General features: G+C 37.6%; 5 protein-coding genes across 5 annotated transcripts; 2 read left to right on the top strand and 3 right to left on the bottom strand.

The window, feature by feature from the left end:
- Nucleotides 1-371: 371 nt before the first annotated feature.
- LOC108050508 lies at nt 372-2893 on the bottom strand. Its single transcript, XM_044460407.1, has 2 exons — nt 2745-2893; nt 372-441 (listed from the first exon to the last, which is right to left on the bottom strand). Exons 1-2 carry the CDS (start codon nt 2891-2893, stop codon nt 372-374), a joined length of 219 nt encoding a protein of 72 aa, XP_044316342.1.
- A 6418-nt stretch (nt 2894-9311) lies between these two features.
- LOC108037667 lies at nt 9312-9741 on the bottom strand. The gene has a single exon (XM_017114300.2). The coding sequence runs from the start codon at nt 9739-9741 to the stop codon at nt 9532-9534; it is 210 nt and encodes a 69-aa protein (XP_016969789.1). The 3' UTR covers nt 9312-9531.
- Nucleotides 9742-9825: 84 nt separating this feature from the next.
- LOC108037669 lies at nt 9826-10288 on the bottom strand. Its single transcript, XM_017114301.2, has 2 exons — nt 10132-10288; nt 9826-9942 (listed from the first exon to the last, which is right to left on the bottom strand). The coding sequence occupies exons 1-2, from the start codon at nt 10182-10184 to the stop codon at nt 9843-9845; spliced, it is 153 nt and encodes a 50-aa protein (XP_016969790.1). The 5' UTR covers nt 10185-10288; the 3' UTR covers nt 9826-9842.
- A 2341-nt stretch (nt 10289-12629) lies between these two features.
- On the top strand, nt 12630-13226 carry LOC108037666. The gene is made up of 2 exons (XM_017114299.2): nt 12630-12774; nt 13017-13226. The coding sequence occupies exons 1-2, from the start codon at nt 12731-12733 to the stop codon at nt 13117-13119; spliced, it is 147 nt and encodes a 48-aa protein (XP_016969788.1). The 5' UTR covers nt 12630-12730; the 3' UTR covers nt 13120-13226.
- LOC108037665 lies at nt 13183-13541 on the top strand. The gene has a single exon (XM_017114298.2). It carries the CDS (start codon nt 13183-13185, stop codon nt 13414-13416), a length of 234 nt encoding a protein of 77 aa, XP_016969787.1. The 3' UTR covers nt 13417-13541.
- The last annotated feature ends 4236 nt before the right edge of the window (nt 13542-17777 follow it).

Below are 17777 nucleotides of genomic sequence, written 5' to 3'. Positions count from 1 at the left end.
AAACGACCCCCGACCTCGACTGCCTTTCGACTTTTCCATTTCTATAACCTTTGCATGCCAACTGAGATCCATAGAGTGTGCGAAACTGATACTCCGAAAACCCACACACACACTGGAACCAATACCAGCACACCCTCTGGTGTGTGTAAGTGTGTGTGTGTACACTCCAAGACATTGGTCACGAAAAGCGGAAATGCTGATAAGGAACTTCAATGTTTTTTTATTTCGTTGTCGTGTTTAATGTCTTTTTGTCGTGCTTAGTGTCTTTAGTGTGTGCTCTACTCCCCAGCACCCTTGTATGTGTGTGGGTTTGAGTGTGTGCGTAGCCCGGCCATATAATCTATATAGTATAATACTTAGTAGCGATTTAGTCAACCCAGGGAGTTGGAGGTTGGATCGGTGGTGGTGGTGGTCGTGCAGTCATAAGTCAAGTGGTTGGCCCTGGGAAAATGGGAATTTCATGTAAATCATTTATATTCAGCGGCAAGTGGGAAACGATGATGAAATTGGGCGGAGTAGAACGAGTAGAAATTTTAGTTAATGTTAATATAATTTATTAATAACACATATTATTGCTTACCTTTTAAAAGTATCTGTCTTACTGTAAGTTTTACAACATTAGCATGCAAATATATAATACTTTTAGAGTACATATTAAAAAAATGATAACAAAATTGTTACTCATTAAGTTGTAGTAATAAATGATAAATCACACCTATAAAATATCTACTCAATAACATATGGTTCCCACAAGCTTGAAGAATTCGCATTTTTATGCTTATATTGTTTTTTAAAAAATTTAATCAATTTCTGTCAATCAAAACAAGTCCAAAACTGTCAAAGAAACTGTTGAGTATAACAAAATTCAATTTCAGTTAAGAGACCTCTTTTTATTTGAGAAACACGAAGCTAATTTGAATTGCCATCGTAAAAGTCAAATAAAGTGGAGCGTAATTCATAATTCACCCATAATAGTTTTGTATTTGACAATTTTGCTTGTTCGTAAACAAAAAATTCCGAATCCAAGTGGCAGTTTATGTTCGTCTGGCACTCAGACAATACCAGCCACTTATCGAATTTCACACTCGATTTGTTCTAGCCGATGGATGATGAGGTTCTCAAGTGCCCAAAATGAAGACTTGGCGCAGCTTCCTTTGAAGAAGAAACCGATAAAATCGATGAACTCTGTGACAACCGCATAGTTGAAAAGAAATAAATTGGAATTTATGCGGTCATAACAATTAGGAAGAAGTCAAGTGTCGCAAAGAAAGGGCGAACTCTCACTCTGGATGGGAATGTTATCTTTGTGGCTGGAGTAAACAATTATTTTCCGTTGGGGGTATGTTATCTATAAGCCTAATGCTGCAGTATTCGATCATTTCAAGCACGTGACTAAAACACACACTCACCTGCCTGGGAAACTCCCCCTGGATATCATCATAATTGGATTTAAAGCCTAGGCCTAGTCCCAATCCCTTTTGTGTTTGTGGAAGGGCAACCTGCAACGACATTTAACCGCGGGCATATTTAATTTAATTTCTACGTATTTAACCCAAAACCAAGCTATAAAAGTAGTCGATGTTGGGAATACTCTTTAAAGGTTAAATATATATTTTTTATATTCGAAAAAAAATAATCCCTTAATACATAGTTTACTGTCATATAAATTTTAATTTCAAAGAAAGGTGTAAGCTTGACTAAAAAACCCTGACATTTAAAAATGTTATCCTGGTTTATCCAAGCTTAAACTTTATAATTAAATACATCTTGCCTAAGACAAGTAAAAGTTTAAAATTATTATTTCGTCGAGTTTAATACTTTCGATTATTTCACATCATTTAAAGTTGCTTCATTTAAATTAATTGATAAAATATTTATTTAAATTAATTTACCTAGTGAACTACCCTTTTCGAGAGTACAGCAAACCAATCCAAACCAATACGAAATGAAGCTGGGAAAAGGGATCAGGGGTCAGAACAAAGAGGGCTTGCAGGTTGCACATGCCTGAAACGCGTTTCACTTTAAAAATTTATGCAATTATGAGCCGCAAATATTATTATGTAAACATACAAATACAATCTGTGGGGGTGGACGGCAAATGAGCAATGTCCTGCCCATTCTGTTCCTGTGGTGGCAACATATTGATAGACAATAATTTGTCTTAATGAAATTTTGCCTTTATTTATGAGATGGTCGAAACGTGTAGGAAATCTTTCACAACCCGAGGCGACGACGTTGCTAGGAAAACAATCTGCTGCCGGAAAATTTCGAGCACCAGCCTTGGGGCAATTAGTGAAGGTTGTGTGGTGGGATTTTCCCGGAGATTGTTATTGTTGCCCTTCAGGTTGCTGTCTTTCATGTCCTGTGCATAATTTATGGCTCCAGCCACCCACTTTGGATTCTGTCTGGGTCTCTGCTGTTCGGACAGAAGAAGCCCCGTTCCAATTATCAACAAACTTTTTGAGAAAAGAACTGAAATCTGTGATGTAATTGCTTTTCGTTTCTCACCTTTTGTCGCCGAAATGGCAACCGCAAAGTCAAAAGTCCGAGTGAGTTTTCCACAGTGGGAAAACGAGAAACTCTGAAAACTGTTAATGGGGCTTCCCCGCTGCGTGTGGATAGGTTTTTCAGTTGACGAAAGGTAGGGGGTGGTGCTAAAAGATTTTCCAATATCAATTGAAATTAAATTGAATTTTAAATTGGCCAGCGTGGCCAGGAGACATTACTGATGTGTGCAAAGAAACCCGAGGAAATCATGGGGAAAGTGGGCGTGTGTGGGCTGATATGGGCGTGGCCTCGGGTTAGCCACACTTGTTTCTGACAGCCCAAGAGGGCAATAAAACGAATGAAAAATGGCTAATGGAGTGAGAGTGGAAAGGTGGAAAAGTTTCATGTCAGACTAATCCAGAAAAATTGAGAGTGAGGGAAAGTTCAATAGAACTCTTATGACCAAAAGAAAATATAAGCTGTCAAGAGCTTTGACAAGATTTTTAGTTATTGGGAACCTAACAAAAAATTTAAGATAATTATTATCTAATGAGTAAAAACGTTAAGCATAGCCAATAAATATTTAGCTCACAAAAAAAGGTAATTCGAAACCAAAAATAAATAATATGTAAATTATGTAAAAGAACTACATGTTAAGTAAAATAAGCTGTTTTTCTCGGTTTTTCTTGGAAAAATATTTCAACAATTTGAAGAAATTCCTGCAACTCCACCTTTTTTACCTACCAAAAACGAGAGGGGGTTTCCAACTCGTAGACTTGACAGCAAAACGCCTACCGACCGCCTTCAGTTAGTTGCACACCGAACAAAAGTAAAAGTGGGCATCATAATAAGGACTCTGCAACGCTGTGCTGCATCACAAGCAGGAATACACAGCGTATCCTATATCCTATATTCCATATCCTACATAACGACTACTCCACATCCCATTCCATGGCTTTTGTTGGCTCGCCATTGTCGACTTAAATGCACAATTTGCGCATGAAAAGCGTGTATGTGGAGAGAGGGAAGGTACACATTGAAAAATTATAGATACTTTAAAATATATTTTTTTAACAGTTAAGCAGAATAACCAACACTGTCGTTCCCAAAAAAATAAAATAAAAAAGAGGTTTTTATAGCTCATATTAAAAATTAATACTTCAAAAAACAAAGGTAAAATAGTTGAAAAAATATTAATAAAGCAATTAATATTTCGTAGGATGGAAAGTTTAAATACTAATATAAAACAAATTAGTTTTAGCTTATAAGTCAACAAGTGTTAGTATACACAAGTTTTGTTTTGGGAATGGAACAATGCTTAATATTTTGAAGAACTGTATTTATTTATTTAATGATAGCTTAATTTTTTTTTCTGTGTGCAGCATATACCGACATATTCAATGTACTTCCGGTGGCGCAAAAGGAACAGGAGCATTTGCGATGCCGCGACTGGATTCGGTTTTTGAAGTTGCTTTCAAGGCCCTTTGACAGACGCAGCGACGGATAATACACACTTAATTGCTCAAAATGATGCGATTGTGGAGCGTTGCATATGCCACATACACTTACACACATCCACAAGCACACCACCACACACAGATACGCACACACACTGGCGAAAAATCTCACCCATCTGCACCACCCGATTAGCGAATGGAAAGCTCAGCCACTGCTTTTTTGGCGCGCTCAATTTAAAGCAGGCTGTAAAAACAGGAGAAAACCGCGAAAAAAATGGGGTGGGGTGTAAAGGGGGTGGTGCGACGGGGGCAAAAAGAGGGAGTTACCCTGCTTATGTATTTGAGCCACAACAAAAGACACTCGAGGGCATATCATTGGCGTTTTGTGACGACCTCTACGCACTTGAGCTCACATGAGCCACAGGCCATAATTGCATTTAAAGGATTTGCACTCTGCTTCCCTTTCTCCTAACCTTTCCCACATGCGGTTGTGCGTACGAAAACATGCTAAATATGGTTCTTGAATAAGAAGAGAACTCTTAAAAGGGGATAAGGCCAGGAAGGCTCAGAGAATCCTCTACGAGAAATTAAATAAGCAACTTTTACACATGTAAACCATGAAAACTCTTGATTTTTAATAGTCAAAAATACCTTATTTGTAAATACTTTTTTATGAATCAATCTTTTGTAAAACTATACCCTAATATCGTACCTAAATATATAAATATAAATACTATACCATTTTATAGAAAGAAACTCTGGAAAATATTTACTTTTAATTAACAGGATAATTGATACCAAAAAGATTTGAATTTACGATTTTTTAAACCTTAATAATAATTGTAACCCTCCAAAAAAACGTTAGTTCCCTAAGCTTAAACATCTACCCACTCTCAAAATTATCCCGAGACGACCCACAAAAAAGCAACCGCATTTCTGCGTTTTACTTGAGAACCACTCCACTTTGGTTCAATTCTGTTCAGTTCGAGCCACTCCACCAAGGGGCATAACCCCACCCCCGTCCGAAATTGCCCTGCCCTCTACGCCCCTGGGGCATCGATTGCTACTCGCCTTGCCATTGTTTCAATTTCCATGTCGTTTTGGTTGTTTTCGTTTTGATGACCTCGCCGCAGCAGCAGCCGCAGAAATGCTCGAAATCTATAAATACTGGCAATCATTACGGGGTCTCATATTTTTATTGCATATTTTATTGGAATCTGAATTTGATGCAGCACTGGAACAGAGGCAGCAACTTCAGAATTTCTGATGCTGCAATCCAATTGTCATTCATGACAGCTGTCGATCAGAAATGGCGGCTGAAAAACATATCCGCAACAATGGAAATCGAGGGGGAAAACGAGGTGGTTGCTTTTGATTCAGAATTTTTAAATTCTCCCTCCTTGATTGAATTGAGTTCATGGTTCTCTGTTTTTTGTGTAATTGCCACCTTTTGTCGGGGCGAATGTTTGGCATATTTTGTAAATTATATTCTCCGGCAAATCTGTATTTGATTGGGCCATTTGCATAAGTTTATGAGACGTTATGTGATATCATATCATATCATATTCATGTGGTGTGATGTGATGTATGCAAATCCTTTTATTGATAGAGATGTCTACCTACAATTGACAGAAGTAAATCTAGTTTGATGGGAATATAATTGAATGGGTAATTTGGAGAAAGGAAAGTAAGCCCTTCAGTTGGGTTAGTACATAAACTCCATTGGAAGTCTAATTAATTTTTAACTCTCTGTGCCGATAGTTTTTAAGAAGTTAGGTTGTAATATACTTGATTCTTTACAAAAAAAAAATCATTTAAAACAGATTTTAGATAAAAGGTATTTTATACTAACGAAATAAAAAACACAATTGGCAATGATAAAAAAATCCAAAACAAATATCTTTCTTTTATCTTAAATATAAAAATGTACATGTACATATTTCTTAAAAAAATTAATATTTATATTAATATTTTGTATAATACAATATTCATTTTAGTTCTCAGAAAAAAATGTAACAAGGAACTTGTTGACTCATTAAAATTAAAACTATCTCGAAAACGTAAGGTAGATTTTTTTAAACATATTACTTCAATAAGCTAACAAAAATTCCTCTTGACAACTAAAATGCTTGATAAACAAAGTAAATTTTTGTGTACAACAAGAAAAGCCATACAATGTTTGAAAATGTGTACTTAAAGGTAGTTATGTTTTCCTTTCATAATTCACTTATCCACTTTGTATCTGCCCACATCTTAACCCAGCTGAATATGATCGAATATCATGCAAAATCTCCAGGATTCCCCGTCTCCTGGGCAATCAATTTCAGATGCGTCACACCTTGCCACCGATTCGGAATCGAGTGAGTGTCTGCCATGTGGCGATGACATTGTCATGTGCCAAACAGGAAGCCAAAACACCTTTGCCGAGATGTCAACGCCCGTACATTATCATCGAGTACTCGCCCATTCAAATGTAATTCGCATCTGATTCGACTTTGTACATATTTCAACTGCTGCTGGCGGAGACATCCGCGACGGGAAATGTGCTGACAATTGTTTTGCAAGCGGGCGCAACTCCTGTACAAAGTACTACAAACTCGCCCTCACCCCGCCGATTATCCTGTTCTGTTCTCTTCTGTTCTGTTGGCTGCAAAACATCTGTCGGATGTCATCGGAAGTTGTATCTGACGGCACGCCCCAAACAAATTTACTTTGGCCGAACTGTCGGCAGTTTGGAATTCACAATTTCAGAGGCGTCGACTGGGATTGAGTTGAAGTGTGGGCACTTTTTCAGCGCAAGCTGCTCGGGAATATTTCACGGCGTTTGGGCGTGTGTGTCTCGGCAGAAGTTACGGATATTATTCATAATTTTCCAACGTTCCATTGTGACATATGCCATTAGAGGATGGAGTGGAGGGGGCTCTAAAGTGAGGGTTGTCTTTCAGTGGAAATCAGTTTTGGGTTGCTGATATAGCCAAAGATCATTCTTGACCATCATAAATGATCTGTTCTAAAAATAAATAAATAATAAATAAATTTTGTTGAAAAACTAGATATACAAACTTAAGCTACATCAAGTCAATCGCAACTCAATCTCAATAACAAACTTTATGTAGAAGATTACAAATCCTAGAAAAGACCGAAATCATAATAATGCCTTAGTTTCCAGTTTGGTACCAATTACTAAAACAAAAATCAAAGCATCAAAAGTTTTACGGGTTTCCCATGATAATGACGTGATAATTGCTTCTGTCTGCTAAATCAGAGCGTTGTCCCGTTTCGGAAGCCTTGCAACTGACACATTCCACACCAACGAGCAAACACTGAGACACAGTTTATATTCGTGGCAAAGTTCAAAGGACACCTGCGGAGCGGTTTTAATTGCATCGCACAACACCAAAAGTGACAAGGAATCTTTTGGGTGCTGAGGACCGCCTGGCGCTAGGAAACAAAGTAATTACAAGGCCCAGCACAGACAGAAGCCCAAAGAGATGGGTTGAGTGGGAAGAAAAAAAGCAGACTTCAACTATATGGGATACACTAAAAAAAATTTTTGTTCTATTGTATATTAATACCATAAATAAATTTCAAATTTCTTCTCAAAAAATACTAATTGAAACCAGTAAAACCCCTCGCGTTTGTTTTATAAGTGATTAAGAAATTTTAATATATCTTAAAGGGCAATTGAAACTCTATTCTCAAGTTGTTATCATTATTGTAGGTATGAAAATAAAAAATAAAATGAAAATACAACTTTTTTAATAGGTGAAAAACATTTTTTTACATTTTTAAGACTGCATTAAAATGTTTATTGTTTTTAACAAAATTATATCCCTTTCATATTGGAAAATAAAAAGTTTTTTTGTGTAGAGGACATTGACAGCTGCCCCCGGAAAAAGGAAACCCGAAAACGCCACAACATTTATTCTTTGGCGCAGGGATGGGATTTGCGGAGAGTGCGAGAATTCTATTAGCACCGTCAAGGAAATCGCTTTTCCTAATAGCCATGTGCCACGTGTCCTGCGAAGCTCGAGTCCCCTGCTCAGTCGTGTGTCACAACCGAAGGACAACCGCAGTATCCTCCTCACTCCTGCTTCAAACAGAATATTTCCCATTTCGGGCAAACAATACAATTGAAAAATTATAAAAATTTCGCACTTTCCAAATCTACAGTCGAACGAATCCTCGTAACGAAAACCGGACGTCGTCCTTTTGCGGCTGCACTGGGAGATACACTTGTTCTCGGAAAAGGACACGCGTCAGAGTAATAGAGCTGGGGGGAAACGGAAAGGAAAAGGGGATGGCCAGACATCATCAATATTGCAAGAATCGCTCGGCAGATTGAGGCTGTCAAATAAGCGTAGCTAATGCGTATTAAGTGCACTCCGTCCGGATTCATCGAGGGTTGTCCGTAGCTCAATCCAGAAGTTGGCTTAATCACGCTAATAGCCGCAATTCATGCAAATGCTGCAGACAATAAAATATGCGTTGGGTATCAGTCAAGTCAAGTCAAGTAGCCAGGTCAAATGACAAGGGATATTGATAGGTGATTGGAGGTGTAGCTAACTTGGGCAGTTGGGTGTCTCATGAGAAATTCATGACTTTTTATAGCTTAAATTTAATTTGAGTTAAATAAACCCCGAAAGTCAGTTAAGCCAATTAAATTAGATATATGTAGTTACATACAAAATAACTTCTAATAGTCTGTCCATTCTATGTAAATACATCTAATATAATTAATTTAATTTGCTTTCGGAGTTTCATTATGTATTTTCATTTTTATACCCGTTACTCGTAGAGTAAAAGGGTATATTATATTCGTGCAAAAGTATGTAACAGCTAGAAGGAAGCGTTTCCGACCCTATAAAGTATATATATTCTTGATCAGGATCACTAGCCGAGTCGATCTAGCCATGTCCGTCTGTCCGTCTGTCCGTCTGTCCGTCTGTCTGTCCGTCTGTCTGTCTGTCTGTCCGTATGAACGCTGAGATCTCGGAAACTATAAAAGCTAGAAGATTGGCATTTTGCATGCAGATTCTAGGAGTTCCTACGCAGCGCAAGTTTGTTTCAAAAAGGTGCCACGCCCCCTTTAACGCCCACAATCGCTAATATACGATTTTAAAAATTTAAATATTTCGGAAAAGTAAAAATGCAGTTTTATTGTGTTTATCAATACCTATTGAAATGTAGAAGAAATTTTTCAAATCGGACCATTCGTTAAAAAGTTATGCGTGATCAAAGTTTCTATCTCCATCTCCCTCGCACTCCCTTTACCTGAGTAACGGGTATCTGATAGTCGGGGCACCCGACTATAGCGTTCTCTCTTGTTTTATTCCAAATTCCCTTTTCAATAAAAATAACTTTTGATTTTTTGCGCATCTTTTTTCTGATTTAATTTTTTAACCAATTGGAATATTAATTTTTCTTGTTCTGTATCACATAGCAATACTTAAGTCCATAAAAGAGCTTACAAAACTAATCTAAAACGAACCGTGCTAAACCAAATAGAAGTAACAACAACAATCAGCTCCCCCGTTCCCTTATTTTTTCGGGTTCCCCTTTTTATAGGGTAGCATTTTCCTAGGAATTAGGAGAAATGCATGCCATTGAATTGCTGGCGATCGTTCTTCACCATATTGTTGTACTTCCACTTTTCAGCACTCGAGGCCTGACTGCTCCAGGATCCTGATCCCAATCCCGAGCCACTATTTGACTTGGGCTGGGTCTGAGTTTTCGAGGAATGGTTGTCCTTGGTGGAGTTGCTCAGGCACTTGTCGGTACGTTCAGTGTAGACCATTTTGTCTCTATATTTTCCTTGGAGTATCTTTTTGAATAAGTTAAATTTTCTACCGATTACACAAAGCTGCGCTTCCAATGCGTCTGTAGAGAGGTCAAAGTTCACGGTACAGTTTGTAACAGGGTGAGTACTTTAAGTTCCTTGTTGTTAGCCGAGTTTCCCGTGCGCGATCCTTTTTTCGATGACAGGTGTTTGCCCAATCTGTTTGGAATAATATAAAAAATCGGTTTTAAAAGTGTGTCAATAATGTAATAAATGTTTATTATGATTTTTGTACTAGTCTTTATTAGTAGATTTTTAAATATTTAATTTATATTCACTTTAATCATTTAAAATGTTAATGTTATGTTTCCAACTGTGTTTTTTTGTTGCTCCCTTTTTTAAACTTACCTTGCTTGCTTCAACAATTTCTGCTTGGAATCTGTGTGGCTAATTTTTGGCATTGACACAAAACTTTTGCAACTTGCACATTGGATAGGAAAGAAAGGAAATTGTACAGCTCACGCTCCGGACAGCTCAGTACCGATCTGCTCTGGTATTGACTTTCTACTGACTCTCCAGCGGTTAACACAACTGGTTTAAATACGCCGATCCGATCCGTCGATCCGAGTGCAGTGTCTGGCGGAGGCACTGCGTCACCGTTCTACGAGTAAGTAACGTTAGTACCGCAGTGCCAGCTGCTGGCACTTCCAAGCCAAACGGACCAAGAAACCTCCCTCGCACCGCCCCTGCACCACTCCGCCCCCCTGGTGACCTCAGACTCAGTTTCAGTCTGAGGCTAACCCGTTCCAGCGGACGACAATGCAAATAAGAGCGATCAAGCAAGCAACTGGTTTTATCAGCGAAACCTTTGCAAACAACTTCACCTAGTTGTGAAGCTCGAATCTTTTACACCGCTTATATAAATATATATATTTAAATAGTTAATATATTCAAACTTTTGAAATTAAATGTAAAATATTAATAAATATTTAATGGTTAATATTTAAAGATGCCAATCTTAGGCTTTACTATTGCCCACATAACTCATCAAAAATGAAAAGTAATTTTACCTTGAAGTAGTCAGTCCTAGGTAATATATTACTTTGAGGGTTACCATCAAAAACTATTATTTATCTGAAAAAAATTGTTAAGGTTAAGTTAATAGTTGAGTTATTAAATAGAGAGTAATTCACTGTTATATAAAAAATTTCCATTTTCCAAAAAAAAGTTAATTCTAAGCCGTTTTAAACTAGTGTGAAAGTGGATTAGAAAAAAACTAGCGAAACTATCAATTTGACTTAATGCTAAGTTAAGTTCTTTAAATGCTTTCATTACTATATTTTTTAGCAATCAAGGGAATAACTTTTTTAATTTCTTGAAATTAATTTCTTTCAAATGAACTCTAAATGTAAAATTTGGCACTTTACTTTTGAGAAACCGAACCAATCCTAGTGTTTAAAGGGTATTAAAACCACCCCAACCGAACCTGCTACGCATCACGTAGTGTTCTCATTTGTCTTCTCTCCACAAACATGATCATTATGATTCAAATAACATTTAGAGTTGCCGGCCGGCGGTTTTTTTGACACGTCACCCAAAAACTTCCCCTAAATAGGGCTATTTCCCAACTCACTGGTCTTCTGAAGACATAGTAATGTTAATGTTTTCTGAATATCTGCCTATATGAATCTATAATAAATGAGTATATCGCCTGATCAGTATCGGTATAGCGTATTATGCATGAACCGACGACTGATGAAAAGTCTTGGTTGCATTGCATCAGCCAATTCGATCAAAAAAACAACTCGAAAGCCTGTTGTCGGTTTATAGTATTTAAATCTGTCGTGTGTAGATATATAGGTACCCGATCTGAATTATGCTGGAATCCAGAAAAGGGTAGCAGATGATAATGAAATTTAAAAATTTAAAACAATCAGGGCTATTCTGAAAATCTACAATTTTAGAATTAACTAAGTTTGACAAACTACTACGAATTTTTAAATACTCATTTTTAAACTAGTTAAATGAGTTCAATGATATTTGAAAAACAGTGAGGATAATGAACTAACATTTAAATTCCGCACAATCTAGTTAAACTTGCTAGGATCAATTTTTACAATAATACGGTCAATATTCAATGGTAAAAAACCCACAAAAACAATTTTATAGGTTTAATGACATTGAGGAACCCCCAATCTTCCACGTCCTTCTCCTAGAGGTTATTCCCAAAAACTCGTTTCAGAAATCCAAAATAATAATATCAAATCGAGTATTGTACTTTGAACGTCTAAGCCGTCGATTTAAATGTCAAATCTTGCATTTGTCTTGTGTATTATATAGCCAATTTATATGTCTGCCAAAAATTCCGTTGAGAATGCGTTATGCAAATGCGCCAGACACATGGTTCAATAATTAAAATTAAAACGTGTCCCAGACACAAAAAAAAAGAAAGTGAGTAAATGTATGTAGTATTAAGGACAGGTCGAGTTCTATAAATTTGGATACCAAGAATCTATATAAAGTGCTGAGTTCTTAAAAAGAAACACTTGTCTGGAATCCGTTGAGAAGAATGCACAATCGATCCTTGAGAAAACTGTCTTAAATGCTTGTTCCCAAAAAATCCCCCTAATTTATTTGTTTATTTGTTTGGTGTTTGAGTTTGTTTACTTGGTGGCCGAGATGTTTACCGTTTTGGGCTATCAATGGAAAACCGCGTGGCAAACTCGCTTTTGCTGTAGTTCCATTGACGTACCATTCGGTGGCGTAAACAAGAAATTTGGCTCATGTCTGCAGCGGTGATTTTGCATCACAGCCGCCGAAAAACTAGTTTAACCTGAGCACGCTCCGACCGCGTGATGATAGCAACTAAATCTGGGGACGCTTTCTGATATAAAAGCACCGCCCTCAGCTTGAAATCCAACAGACTAAAGTGTGAAGGCCTAGCAGTCGATACCTAATCAGCGATTTTCTAAAATATTTTCCCCAACGTGCAAAAACAAATGTGTCAATGAAGACACCGGACACCAAAGCCAAGCTGCTGAATAATATAAGGTGAGCAAGGAGAAATTAAAGTGAAAACCAGATAAATCTAAAATTATATAGGATACTAAATATTTTGCAAAATTTTTTTTACTCCAAAATGTAAATTTGCTTAGAAATTTGTTCATCAGGACTAAAAACTTCATAAAAGTATACAGCTAGATATTCATTATTGATTGTTCAGCTTAATTTTTTTAGTGATAAACATAAAAATTCTTAAACAAAAACTAATATATCTTCTTTTCCCTTTGCAGTCTATCTAAACATCTGTCTTCCAAGAAAGGCGGCTCTCGCACTAGTAACTGCGGCAATTGTCTGGAATTCTCCGTGCTGACGCGTCTCTCCAGTGTGCCCTGAATCCCCCCGAACACCACCAAGCTCATCTTAGCCTCTGTTTAAACTTGAAAGTAATCCTTGAAAATGGTTCACCAAATGCGCACACCCAGCAAGGCCATCCCGGCCAAGCACCTGAGTCCGATGAGGAGCGTTGAGGGTCTGGGCGGAAAGTATGCCGTATCCAGCAGTCCGGCGGACAGTTTTCTGCGGAATACGAGGCTCACGGTTCAGAGCAGCTCCCAGCAGTCGGCGGCCTTCAAATACAACCAGATGGTCACCAACAATCGGGAGCAGTTCAATAACCTGCACTTCTGCTAGGAAACGGATGGGAATGCCCATCGCCACTGGAGAGACCGTATTGGAGGAGAAAAATATCACTATGATGGCGATTATTTGTCACAATACGTAAATGCAATAAATTCATTTTTAAAAATTTCCACAAATTAATTGAATTTCATAAATCGCAGCAGTCACGTGCTGTAGGGTCGGGGGGTAAATTTATTTATTGCAAATTTTTTATTTTGCCAAATTAAATTACCCCAACTAAGCCTGCGAGCATTCGTCGCCGTCATTTTTCATTGTTTGCGGCTGTCTGCCTCACTTTGTCATATGCAAATGTGGCTGTGCGATTTTTGCACATTTGATATTCGGTTTTTTTCCACACAGGGCGCCATATTTTCACATTAGCACCGAATCAAAAGCTTTAACGTTTTAACATTCGCTCGCCGGGATTTGCATAAATCTTCGTTGGGTTTCGCAGGTTTTTTAGGCCCTGCAGGTGAGCAGAGAAAAAGACAGGGACAGTGCGAGTCACAGCTGTAAATCATTAGCCAGAAGAAAATATTAATTCTAAAGAAAGTGGAGTATTTTGAAATTTAGCGAAAGTAGTTTTGCAAGACACCATGTAGGTGATTTGATCCATTTTGAAATCAGGAATTTTTGTAAATAAATATATCAGTCACTAGGTCAAAAGAACAATAATAAAATAAATAATAAATAATTATAAAATATAAATATTCAGAAAGAATAAACCAAGTCAATTTAACCATTTTTTTTGGCATGGGCAATTAAAATAATTACAGAAACAAATTTGTAAATTTTAAAAAGCAAACTTTTTTCTTTTCATATAGAATATAATTATACACAAATCTCATTTATAATTTTCGATTTTCTAACCCGAACAATCAATTCCGTTTTAGTACTTTAAGTAAATGTATTTTCCAATCCCAAGTCCGAAGTCTACCGAAATTTTAAATAGCTCATTAGAAACTGCACGAGTTTCCTAAAGAACTGGAAACATTTAAAGTTTGTTTTAAAGTGACTTAATAAGCATACACAGGTGCCTCATCCCTTTAAAGAATATTATCACCTGTCTGTCCAACTACAGTAAAATGACTTGAAATACTCGAGAGTTCTGGCCCAGTAATTTATGCAAATAACTGGACTGGTATGCTAATATATACGTAAACAACGAACGTGTTTCAGATCGAATATATACAACATATGCTGGGCAGATCAGCTGACTGCCCGCGAACTAGTTAATCTGGAAAATAGTTATCAAACCGAAGACGATGACTAAACTGTTGCCAGGCTGAGAACCCCACAATTCCAGATTTAATAATTCCCACCCTGTAAGATCAGAGATTTTTTGGTAGCACAGTTGGCTGAATCGAAGGCATTAAAAGACAATCTGTTACATCGAAAGTGCACAAATCATCGCCAGCCACAGATTTTTATGCCCCAAAAACATTTTTATTATTCCACTAAATTAAACGTTCAGTGCGGATTGAGTTATATAACTAGGGGTGGGTGGTTTTCCAGGGGAGCGGGGCAGATACTGTGTGTGTGTCCTTGTGAGCGATGCGTCGACAGTCATTAAATTATCACACATTTAACTTCAAAAACAATTCAAAAGTAGCGCCCAGAACAAAAGGCAACCCTCGACCCTTGAACCCCCTCCCCTCCCTCTAGCTACCACCCCATTTCACCACCCCCTCACCCACTCGTTCCTTGGGAACTTGACTTTCACCCCCGCGGAAAGTGTTTTTGTGGCCCTGCCGCATTACAAGCTGAAAACATGGTTATTACATCAGTAAATTCCAGACGGGGGTGAAGGGTGTTCTGGGGGGTCAGGGGGTTACTTGTGGGCGTTGCAAAATGGGCGATGGATGGATGCTGTCCTGTGATGATTATGACAGCATGACGACTTATCTGAAACGACCTATTTGCCACCCCCCCAAGCCAGCTATTATGTCTAATTTAGTTTTTGCTTCTGTTTTTGCAATATGTCGACCATTAGCAGGAGGTGGGGCACTGCGAGGATTGCCCATGACGCGGCAGTAAGTGACGATAAATCATAAACGAAACATCAATTGCAGCACTTGACCCTAAAAGGACTTCCCGTTGCGTCAAAATGGACAGCAATCTTGGCGGTCTCGTATCCTTAAAATTGTTAAAGAAAGTAAGTAATGTGTACCAATATCAGCAACATCCTCTTCTTAAGTCCTTTAATACGCCGTGTCCTGGCCACGTGCCCTTAACTTTGTTGCAAATTAATTAATTGCCAAGAAGATGAAGACGGCAACGGAGGAAGATTGATTAAGAGACAGCCACGATAACCCTTCAATGCGGCTGTCAACTTATCTATCACGCCAACAGCCAGAAAAGCACTGCCCACCTATTTTCACTCACTTAATAAACAGTGAAAAATATTGGGAGTACAATTTGGGGGAAAGAACTTAAGAAAAGGACCTTCCTGAACAATCCAACAGAAAGGTTGCATACATTAGTATTAGCATTCTAACCATATTAGTATTAACAATGTAAACTGCTTAAGGAGTAAATAAGAAATAAAAATGTAAATTTAAAAAAAACATGTAACATTAATAGTAATAATTATTATTTTAAATGTTTTGACAAAACAAGTCTTTCAATTTAAAAAAAATATTTTGATTTAAAAGTGCATTTCGGGGTCAAAGGTTTAAGTTACAAATATTTAAATATAATTCTCTGTGCACCCCGCTTTTTCTGCTTTTCCTCTGACTATTTCGTTTTGATGATTTATCGACATTTGTGCGGAAATCGCTGTGCCAAAAGCCAGAACGAAATGAAACGTTTTCCAAAGCAGACAAGAGAGAGTTTTTCGCAGGCGGAAAAGGGAGGGGGTTTTCGGAAAAACAGAGAGAGAGGTGGGAAAATTGCAGGGAAACAGACTTCAGGTTCGTCCATGTTCTTGGAGCGGAAACGCAATCGGCGCACTGCCAAAAATAAATTGATTACTGTCACGGAAATAGCAACAACACACATATTCCATGGGGCATGGCTGCCCCAACTTTGTTTGTTAATCGATTTATTCGAAAAAGCACGAAGACGCGACTTACTAGAAAATGTCTTAGTAAGCGGCTTAAATCACAGGTAATATGACGGTGGTTGGAGAAAACTCAGGGGCTGTCTTTGGTAAGCGTTAACTTTATAGATCACGTGACATGGCAATAAATAGTTTGGCCTGTCAATTAAAGACACCCGTAAGTTAGCGATGGGTAAGGTAGGAAAATTCAATGAAAAACCTGGGGAAAGGGTGAAACTTCAGGTGATGGGAAGACAAGCACGCACGCAATGTTCACGCCTTCAATTTGTGCGTTAACTTCTTAGATACTTTTTCATATACGGTTATTGGATTAAGCACTTGATTGGTTTTACTATCGTTGATAAGGATATTATAAGCTGATTAGACATTTGATAAGGGGACTTAAAATGCAGATTAGATTTTTATTTCCATACTTTTCGTTGGTGCTGATTTACATGTCTTTAAATAGGCAGTTCCCCATTTTATTTAATTTAAACAAATAGAAATTATCAAAAATGAAAACGGCAAAATAAATATTTTACAAGAACAGCTTTTCTCTTTCAACAAATATGTAAATAAAGATTTATTTTCTTAGAACCATAAATTCTTATCAGAAGGAACTTTCTTTAAGTTTACTTTTCAACTATCTGACGGCAAAGTTTTCTGCCGAATGCCCAGACAAACCCCAAATCTCAAACCATTTTTTTTTAGAAGAAAGAGGATAGCGATTGATTGGCGGTAACAAATGTATTAGAAACTTTCTCTGTATAATTTCCGCATTTGCAAAAGAAAAACGGACACGGGTATATGAATACTTCACTTTAAATTGCACTTCCGTGCGAAAAATTGTTTATCGAAAACTTTCGTTTGATTTTCAGCCACCTTTTAACCACCTACCCTGGAGTTTCATTTACAGACAGTGTGAATAGAACGACGTTCGCTGTAAACCCCTTTCCGCCCCGCCCCCTTTTTTTCGCAGTGGCGTGTCGATAAAGTTTGCACCTATTGTCATTTTATTGATTTGTTATAAATTTCACACACGCTTATCTTTTCATGCGCTTCTATTAAATGTAAATGACTGGAAAATGCCACATGCCCCGCCCACAGTTTGAAACGGACACGCGCCGCCCCCAACAACCCTTTTTACAGCTTATCTGCGAATTTTCAATAAGATTTCCTATCATTTTAAATTCCATTTTATTGCCAGTACGAAATAAATGACCGGGTTCGAGAGTGGAAAAAGTGGGAAAGTCAAAAGCTTAAATGTTAGAACGTTAAAATAAATTGACACCGGGTAAATTCTTTTTCAGCAATTGCGATTTTCCCGCCCGCT

This window comes from Drosophila rhopaloa, unplaced genomic scaffold, assembly GCF_018152115.1.
Source record: "Drosophila rhopaloa isolate 14029-0021.01 unplaced genomic scaffold, ASM1815211v1 contig_2, whole genome shotgun sequence".
NCBI classification, from domain to species: domain Eukaryota; kingdom Metazoa; phylum Arthropoda; class Insecta; order Diptera; family Drosophilidae; genus Drosophila; species Drosophila rhopaloa.
This window is presented reverse-complemented; position numbering and strand designations above follow the sequence as displayed.

Excerpts from the sequence above, each read along its gene's own strand:
- LOC108037667 (XM_017114300.2), bottom strand. The coding sequence starts at position 9,741 with ATGGTCTACACTGAACGTACCGACAAGTGCCTGAGCAACTCCACCAAG.
- LOC108050508 (XM_044460407.1), bottom strand. The coding sequence starts at position 2,893 with ATGAAACTTTTCCACCTTTCCACTCTCACTCCATTAGCCATTTTTCAT. Across the intron at positions 442-2,744 it reads TTTCCCCATGATTTCCTCGG|GGCCAACCACTTGACTTATG; the intron begins GTTTCTTTGCAC and ends CCATTTTCCCAG.
- LOC108037666 (XM_017114299.2), top strand. The coding sequence starts at position 12,731 with ATGAAGACACCGGACACCAAAGCCAAGCTGCTGAATAATATAAG. Across the intron at positions 12,775-13,016 it reads AAGCTGCTGAATAATATAAG|TCTATCTAAACATCTGTCTT; the intron begins GTGAGCAAGGAG and ends TTCCCTTTGCAG.
- LOC108037665 (XM_017114298.2), top strand. The coding sequence starts at position 13,183 with ATGGTTCACCAAATGCGCACACCCAGCAAGGCCATCCCGGCCAAGCAC.
- LOC108037669 (XM_017114301.2), bottom strand. The coding sequence starts at position 10,184 with ATGCCAAAAATTAGCCACACAGATTCCAAGCAGAAATTGTTGAAGCAA. Across the intron at positions 9,943-10,131 it reads AAATTGTTGAAGCAAGCAAG|ATTGGGCAAACACCTGTCAT; the intron begins GTAAGTTTAAAA and ends TATTCCAAACAG.